Source organism: Oreochromis niloticus, linkage group LG3 (genome assembly GCF_001858045.2).
Source record: "Oreochromis niloticus isolate F11D_XX linkage group LG3, O_niloticus_UMD_NMBU, whole genome shotgun sequence".
NCBI classification, from domain to species: Eukaryota; Metazoa; Chordata; class Actinopteri; order Cichliformes; family Cichlidae; genus Oreochromis; species Oreochromis niloticus.
Window position 1 is genome coordinate 14,651,017 of NC_031967.2, and position 9,489 is coordinate 14,660,505.

Below are 9,489 nucleotides of genomic sequence, written 5' to 3' on the forward strand. Positions count from 1 at the left end.
AAGCACGAAGACAGCAAAAACATGAATTGTCCGACACTAACGCTGGTTACCAGCTGGACTCAAATGCTGCTGCGTTAATCAGCTCCCGTTCTCTCTCGAGAGTTGGTGCGGCTCCCAAGACAGAACAAGGACAGCTCTGCCCAGAGGAGGAGGCATGACACACAGTGGAAAAACCCTGCCACTCACACGGACCATAACAGATGACATTCTTAGGAATAGTTAGAGCTGTAAAAAGAAGATAAGCAGGTGGACCTCGCCCAGATGATAAGCTGACCGAGACATAGAGTTGCAGGTACACTGGGATCCAGCAGCTCAGTAAGTGTGAAAGGCGATCTGTAATTGGACTTCAAAAGTGTCTAACTGAGGTGCAGTGCCAAATAGCATGCAGGTAAATGTCAGGGATGTTTTGAGTGCACAATTTACATTTGTTTGATTCACAAACATATGATTCACATACATCTAACATGTAGTCTCCACATTGGCATACGTGGCATTAATTAGCCACATGTGGCGTCATCTTTTTACAGTAAATGGCACACCCACCACTGAAATAATAAAATACCACAAGACAAAAAAACAAAAACTAATGCACAGTAAACAAGGAACAAACAAGGAAAAACCCAAAGGAAACAAAGAAAAGGAAAAGAGCAGGTTTGATGGTAATGTCAGTAGACAGCAGGCGTAGCAGAACCACATGAACGTGGAGGAGGAGTAACAATTTTTGCAGCTTTGCTCCCACAGTGGATTCCAATTTAAAATTCAATGCGTGATTGATTGAAGAGCGGATTTTCGGTTTTGATTCAAGGTTTTTACAAAAAAATTCATTAATAGTAAAGGGATTACAACTTTTTTATACAACAAGTAAATCACACATAGATGTTCACACTCGTCTGTGTGAAAAGAAAATCACACAATCAAAGAGCAGAATCTGCTCTAACAGATTGATTTTGAAGGATTACAGCTCTGCGTGTTCAACCGCTAAGTTAATGGCATCTGGTTAAGTAACGTGAAAGAAATGAACCACAGAACTCTTGATTGTTCATTGTCTTAACTAAGAAAATGGCAATGAATCAGTTATTCAGGAAGTAAATGCTTTTGTTTCATATTTCACTGACGTGTCATAAGCTCAGAGGAACATATATAAAACCTGAACAAATTAGTGGCATCACACAAGAACAGGGAGCAGTCACCTGAAGCAGCGCCTTACACATTAGACCATTGCTTGGGGTAAGTGCATTGCTTTATATATAGTCTATATAGAGGGAGTGCAACTATTTCTTATTGTAACTATAAAATAGATTATTGCTATTTATTTAAGCTATATTTGCTCATGATATTTTCATTTTTTTTTAAATGAAATGCAGTTTAAAAAATTGTTTAGTTTTTTTGTTCTAGTCATGCTACAGAACAACAGAACCACACAGGATTTTTAAAAATTGATTTAATTAAATATTCTTCAATAGTTTTTAAAAGTGAACAATTATCCGTAACAGGATTAGATTTCATAATCAGGGTAAATAAGTGTAGTGTTATGGTTAATGATAGCAGTTGAGGGTTTTGGTGATGTTCATTCATTCATTTTAGCATTGACCAACATAGTCAAAAACAGCAGCACAAATCAGGTTTGATTTTCAAAAAGCAAACTGAATTGCAAATATCCTAACTAAGGAAAAGGTTAACATGTGCTTAAAACTAATGTAAATATGCCTACAGATTTGAAAGTATATTAATATGTTTGTTGTTGTTTATTGCTGTGTAAATACTTGTACTGTCAAATACTACAGGTTCAAGAACCAGCCATAATGGGCCACAAACAAATCTTTAAAGTTTTATTGACATTTATAGGTAAGTTACTCCTTTATGAAAAAAAAGAATACAAATCCAAAAGAAAGCTTTATAAAAAGCATTTATTATTCTCATTTTTGCATACAGTGGTAATAAAGCTTTTGAGTACACCAGTTACTGCCACAACAACTGGAGTTTCAACAACATTTGGAAGTTCGACTACTATTGGGGTGTCAACCACGACTGGAGGTTCAACCATAACTGGGGAAATTACAAGTAGAGGATCAGCGATGACTGGGGTACCGACAACAACTGGTGGCGCAACAGCAACTGGAGTTTCAACAACACCTGGAAGTTCCACAACTCCTGGGTCAACTACAACTAAGGCATCAACAACAACTGAAGGTTCAGCCATAACTGGGGAAACTACAGTTGAAGGATCAGCGATGACTGAGGCATCAACAACAACTGGTGGTGCAACAGAAAGTGATGTATCAACAACAATTGGAGTTTCAACAACACCTGGAAGTTCCACTACTACTGGGACCTCAGCCACAAGTGAAGATTCAACCACAACTCCTGGGTCAACTACAACTAAGGCATCAACAACAACTGAAGGTTCAACCATAACTGGGGAAACTACAATTGATGGATCAGCGATGACTGAGGTATCAACAACAACTGGTGGTGCAACAGAAACTGGAGCATCAACAACAACTGGAGTTTCAATAACAACTGTTGGTTCAACAACTGTGAGCACTACAACATCAATGATGACTGCACCTACAAATACAACCTCAGTGACTCCTACAACCACCACACCTGTAATCAGTAAGCAATATTTAATGTTATTATGCTTTAAAGTCACAATATCTTAAAACTGTTTGTTAAAGCAATGGCTTATTTTCTTTTCCTGGCATTTACAGTGGCTTCAAACACAACTGTGAGCACTACAACACCAATGATGACTACAGTTACAAATGCAATCACAGCAAATGTTACAAACACCACACCTATAACAAATACATCTATGGTGCCTACAACAGCTTCAACTACACCTGTAAACACTACAACACCAAAGATCACTGCAAATACAAACACAACCACAACGACTCCTACAACCAACACACCTGTAACAACTACAACAGCTGAGCCAGTAACACGAGTATTACTGACATTCACCTCAGATGAAACATTCACACAAGACTTGGCTAATTCTACATCTACAGCATTTATAAATCGAAGCAGGCTCATAGAGACAACAGTAAGTATCTTTCTTAAAATGTCATAGCCAACCATATGCATCCAAATTAAATATGAGTGTAGTAAATTTCCCATCATAGTTTGGAATCTGACTGCATAATTCATATTGTTGAGTTTTTTTCAAATAATTAACATAATAAAATCAGAAAGGAAACGGGTTCAATATGTGACCAAAGAAATGGAAATTGTGCAAACAGTAAATAAAATGATGTATTATTGCATAAATACATATTGCACCATGAATAAAATATTTGTTTATGAAAATAAAAAGCACAACCCTACAAATATAGCACATATATTCAAAGATTGTTTTGTGTGTTTCTGCAGCTTACACCTTTTTACAGTGCAACATTTGATTCATTCCAGTCATTGAGAGTTGTTGCATTCAGGTAACTTTTTTATATACAGATGGAATTTTACAAATATGTGTCATACATTAACAAAAAAATTACAATATTTTTGTTTATTCATTTTACAGAAATGGATCCATCATCAGTGACATTGAAATACGGTTTGCATCTACATCAGTGCCTAATGTAACTGAGATTGCAAATGTTTTGATCAATGCAGCCTCAAACATAACAGCCTTCAACATTACCACAACCTCTGTTGTTGTCCGTGAAATAGGTAAGCAATATTTAATGTTATTATGCTTTAGAGTCACAATATCTTAAAACTGTTTGTTAAAGCAACGGCTTGTTTTATTTTCTTGGCATTTAACAGTAGCTTCAACTACAACTGTGAGCACTACAACACCAATGATGACTACAGTTACAAACGCAATCACAGCAAATGTTACAAACACCACACCTATAGCAAATACATCTATGGTGCCTACAACAGCTTCAACTACACCTGTAAACACTACAACACCAATGATAACTACCCCTACAAACACAACCACGATGACTCCTACAACCAGCACACCTGTAACAACTACAACACCTGAGCCAGTAACAGGACTATTGCTGACATTCACCTCAAATGAAACATTCACACAAGACTTGGAGAATTCTACATCTACAGCATTTATAAATCGAAGCAGGCTCATAGAGACAACAGTAAGTATCCTTTTGAAGTTTCATACCCAAACATATGCATGCACATACGCACATAACTTTAAAAAAATATAAGTCATTTTAGTATGACATTACATGTATATGATTGCATAGAGTGAGCAAGAGACAATTGGAATTATTCACATGATCACAGCAGTATAAACAAATGTGCAAACACATATAGTTTTGTATTACTGGATCATGTTTTAAATTTGAATTCTTTTGAGAAGTCCTGCAAAATCGTATGTTTTTAGTAGCATTTGTGTGCTGTTGTTGAGTTTTTCAAAAGAAAAAAAAATATTTAGTTAGAAAAGAAACAGATTGAATACTGTATGTGAGCAAAGAAATTGGAATTGTATGATTAGTAAACAAAACTGGCAAATGACTTTTGCATCATAAATGCAATGTTTACTTTGGAAAATAAAGAAGCACAAACCCTAAAAATATAGCAAATATATTCAGAGATTATTTTGTGTTTCTGCAGCTTACACGTTTTTACAACACAGCATTTAAAACGTTCCGGTCACTGAGAGTGATTTCATTCAGGTAATTCCATTTTCATATACAGATGGAATTTTACAAATATGCGTCATACATTAATGAAAATAAAACGATATTTTTGTTATTCTTTTTGCAGACGTGGATCAATTATCAATGACATGAGTATTGGGTTTGCATCTTCAGCTGTGCCTAATTTAACTGAGATTGCAAATGTTTTGATCAATACAGCCTCAAATATAACAGCCTTCAATGTTACCACAGACTCTGTTGTTGTCTGTGAAATAGGTAAGCGATATTATTTAATGTTATTATGCTTTAGAGTCACAATATCTTAAAACTGTTTGTTAAAGCAACGGCTTGCTTTATTTTCTTGGCATTTAACAGTAGCTTCAACTACAACTGTGAGCACTACAACACCAATGATGACTACAGTTACAAACGCAACCACAGCAAATGTTACAAACACCACACCTATAGCAAATACATCTATGGTGCCTACAACAGCTTCAACTACACCTGTAAACACTACAACACCAATGATAACTACCCCTACAAACACAACCACAATGACTCCTACAACCAGCACACCTGTAACAACTACAACAGCTGAGCCAGTAACAGGAGTATTGCTGACATTCACCTCAAATGAAACATTCACACAAGACTTGGCTAATTCTACATCTACAGCATTTATAAATCGAAGCAGGCTCATAGACACAACAGTAAGTATCTTTCTTAAATGTCATAGCCAACCATATGCATATTATCAAAAAAAAAAATACAAGCCAGTATATTATTGCAGTATATGTGCATAATGACAGATTTCTTTGTATTTTTGATCTTCTTTACAAATATTTAGAATTTTCTTTTAAAATAAAAGTGTAGTAAATTTCCCATCATAGTTTGGAACCTGATTTGATAGTGAAAATTAGAATAATTTGCATGATCTTCACATTAAAAACAAATGTGCAAACACATTTAATTTTGTATGTTAAAAAATGTGAGTGCTTCTGACAAGTCCTGTTAAATGGTCTGCTTTTATGTGTGCTGTTTTGCTATTTTTTTCAAATGATTTAAAAAGTAAAATAAAAAGGGAAATGGATTCAATATGTGAGAATATTTAGATATTCAGAGAATATTTTGTGTTTCTGCAGCTTACACCATTTTATAGCATGGCATTTAAATCATTCCGCTCACTGAGAGTGATTTCATTCAGGTAATTCCTGTTTTATATATAGATGGAAATTTACAAATACAACAACAACAACAACAACAACAACAACAAATACAATAATAATAATAATAATAATAATAATAATAAGACAATGATGAAAATAACACAATATTTTTGTTTATTCATTTTACAGAAGTGGATCAATTATCAATGAAATTAACATTGGATTTGCATCTTCAGCAGTCCCTAACATAACTGACATTGGAAATGTTTTGATCAATGCAGCCTCAAACATAACAGTCTTCAACATTGACACTGCCGGTGTTGTTGTCAATGGCACAAGTAAGCAATGTTTCATGTGATCATATTAAAAAGGAATTGCAATATCTTAGAACCATTTGTTAAAGACTCCCCCCCCCTTCCCATTTACAGTGGTGAATAGTGGAGTGATCCACAAGAGCAGTCTCCTCACTGCATCCTGTATGGTGCTGCTGTCATGGCTCATGTCAGGCCACCAATAAGATGTCCTGATGCTCTTGTGGAATTCCTTTTGGAAATGTCTGCTGTGATTGGCTATGAAAAAAGGACGTTGTTCACACTGAAAATCCAAGAGGACCTTCTGGTAAAGTGCAAAGAATGGCTTCACAAGAATTAGATATTAAATTGGGTAATACACACAACAATAATGAAGCATATTTGTAAAAGCGCATCTACTTCATCATTGCATAGTAAGTAGGAGCTGGAATCCCATCTATGATGGAAATAACTGGATCCACTGAAAGGTTAATGAGTGTAATGTGTGTCATTAATGAGTAATACCATATGAAATTGAGATAAGAATTTGTGATCTGTAATCTCTGCACTCCTTCTCACTGCACAGCTCCTCCATCAAATGGACAGTTTGACTGACTGTGGGATAAACCTGAAACATAAGCTATGTGAATAACGTCCTGTATGATTACCCAATTATGTTTCATATGTTTAAATCTATTTATAGTGTGTGTGAATTTGCATTTATTTTGTATCATTACAATACAGCATAGTAATAATAAAAAAATACAAGTAGGTTACGCAAGTTAGGAATACCCCCCCCCCCCCCCCCCCGAATGTATAGACTACATCAATGCCTTTTTCCTTTTAAAGAAGGTCCAAAAAAGTCTGTCATGATATACTGAAACTGCTTGCATTAAACGAATTGAAGATCTATACAGAGAATTGAGCTCTGCTCTCTTTATTTAAACTTTTTTTTTTTAACCATCAGCTCTCCTCAGTACTGTCAGTGTTGTTCAGGATGATAAAGATAAAACATACACCCAAAGGTATTGAGACATGTAATGTTGCTATATAGATTACTATTGATTATTGGAATGATCAAATTATCTGAACATTACCTAATAAGACTGATTCAGGACAGACAATTAGTTATTTTAAATGTTTCTAGCAGTCCTTCACAAACAGGAACAGTCTGTCTATTCTCCCCATCTGTCAGCTGCTGCTGGCTCTTCCTCCTCCTCTTCCTCACACACTGCTGAGTTTGTCCTGGTGGATCATCAGGGGTGCAAAGCCTCACAGATGATGTGCAGCAGTGGGTCCCTCAGTCTGTCCTCACTCTGGACACTTGCAGTTGTCACACATGGAAATCAAATGTGTGATAAGCTGCAGGATTCAAACACAAGTGTAACTTATAAATACATGTTCATACTTTCATTCCACAATCAGAGAGAAAGAAACAGAGAGAGAGTGCAGGACAGACAGACAGGTGACAGTCTCAGGTGTATACACTGCTACAAAACAGCACAAGAGAAGGAGGATTTAGTGTTTGTGTTATTATGAGTGCTAAACAAGAAGAGTTCCCAGATGGTCCAGTGGACACATGTGTGACTCCTGTGATTAAAGCATCTTTCTTTCCGCTTAACGATGGAACCGTCAGCTTGTTCAAACACACGTTAAAGTCCGTTTGGCTCGACACCACCGAACAGAGGCAGCAATATAACATAGCTAACATTAACAGTGCAGTGAATCCTGCTTGTGCCGTCATATTCAGGACTGCAAACCGAGCAGCATCACTGACTTTCAGCTTGTTGTGTTTGTGGATATATGACTGACTTTAATTATCCATAAAATCATCACATTCTCTGTAAGATTAAGGTCAACTATTGTATTATTATATTTTAAATGCTTTAAAACAAAGTAAACGCTGAAAGTACAAACATCGCTAATGGCAAATAACTTTGCCGACATGTGGCCAACAGTAGTGTTTTAATGTTCCTCATTATTAAACATTTGCACATAAAAAAGTGACATCATATTCAGTACTTACGTTTAACAGTCTACTCTTCGGCCGCTACGCTTCTGCCGTCTGCGGCAAAATTATCCACAGTGACTGCCGCGCTATAAATTGTGGGATATGTTGGGCCACGAAGTCTACACCGCCACAGCCTTAAAATTCAGGGAAATGAAGGCCGAATTTGAGGGCCGCATTTCGAGCAGCCTTTGAATTGGGACAGCCTTCGGCGCGCCGCTGTGACGTAATCGGCCTTAAAATGCAGCCTTTAAGGCTGCAGACCCTGAATTGGGACACAGCCAACATGTTTTGTCCAAGTTGTGGAAAAAAGTTGGTAGAGCAGTCACCAAACTTCCGAACAGAACAACTTCCGGTCCAAAAGGCTACCGGATCCATCATCCAATCAGTGATGCCTGTTGTTGCAGCATTGGTACCTACCTCTTCCGGTTTGGTTTTTGTTTTTGCGCTTTTCAATTTGTTTTTGCGTTAAGTGATTTGTTGTTGCGCTTTTCAATTTCTTTTTGCGTTAAGAGATGTGTTTTTGCGCTTTTCAATTTGTTTTTGCGCTTTTCAATTTGTTTTTGCGCTTTTCAATTTGTTGTGCGTTTTGTGATTTGTTTTTGTGGTTTGCACTTCAGGGCCACCGTAGGCAGGACCCAAATGCAGGACACAGCGTGCACAGGAATAACTCAAAAAGGCAGCTTTATTTGCTGTGAGAAAAAGAGACAAAACCTAAACTCACGAAAAGAAACCCTAAACTGGAAACTTGAAGCTAAGAACTTGGGAAAAAACTAGGAGAAGCCAGGGATAAAAGGAACACAGGAGAATGTATAGCAATGTGAGATGATGTGACAATGGGCAGAGGAAAACCCAGGGCTTAAATACACAGAGGAAACAAGGGAAGTAGAAACAGATGGGAAGCACAGCTGGGAGAGATCAAGCATAACAACACGGGGAGGAAGCAAAACTAAATACACTAACATAGGACGCAAGACTGTCAAAGTAAAACAGGAAACATGAGACAGGCACAGAGACACGGACTTGATACTGAGACAAGGAGACATGACTGATGAGGGAGACGGGGGATGGTCTGCACACAGGAGATGTATGAACATTTGAGACAAGAGAAACTGCACATAAAATGTGGAATACAGTGTAGGCATAGCATAAGATAACAGAAGAGAACAGAAACCTAGGGACTAGAAACTATTAAAGTATAATAAGAAAAACAACCAAGAGAGCCAGAACCATGAATAACAATGAATCAAAGAATATTACTTAAACCTGAAACACAAACACTGGGTCACAGACCCAGCACCATGATAACCTTAAGGAACAACTATACTTTCATATAAAAAGAAACCCCCTCAAAATAGTAACTAATACTCAAAATACTAATGAACATACATGAAAATGAAACCAAT

The 9,489-nt window shown here is 36.8% G+C and overlaps 1 protein-coding gene across 2 annotated transcripts; it reads left to right on the forward strand.

Moving 5' to 3' along the window:
- Positions 1 to 781: 781 nt before the first annotated feature.
- On the forward strand, positions 782 to 6,866 carry LOC102080946 (uncharacterized threonine-rich GPI-anchored glycoprotein PJ4664.02-like). Of its 2 annotated transcripts, XM_019353018.2 has the most exons (13): positions 782 to 1,227; positions 1,785 to 1,845; positions 1,933 to 2,616; positions 2,712 to 3,049; positions 3,376 to 3,437; positions 3,527 to 3,675; positions 3,772 to 4,109; positions 4,591 to 4,652; positions 4,744 to 4,892; positions 4,992 to 5,329; positions 5,762 to 5,823; positions 5,975 to 6,123; positions 6,214 to 6,866. In XM_019353018.2, exons 2-13 carry the CDS (start codon positions 1,803 to 1,805, stop codon positions 6,300 to 6,302), a joined length of 2,463 nt encoding a protein of 820 aa, XP_019208563.1. In that variant the 5' UTR covers positions 782 to 1,227; positions 1,785 to 1,802; the 3' UTR covers positions 6,303 to 6,866. The 2 variants fall into 2 exon arrangements, with proteins under 2 accessions (XP_019208563.1, XP_019208566.1); XM_019353021.2 differs by lacking the exons at positions 4,744 to 4,892; positions 4,992 to 5,329; positions 5,762 to 5,823.
- Positions 6,867 to 9,489: the final 2,623 nt, after the last annotated feature.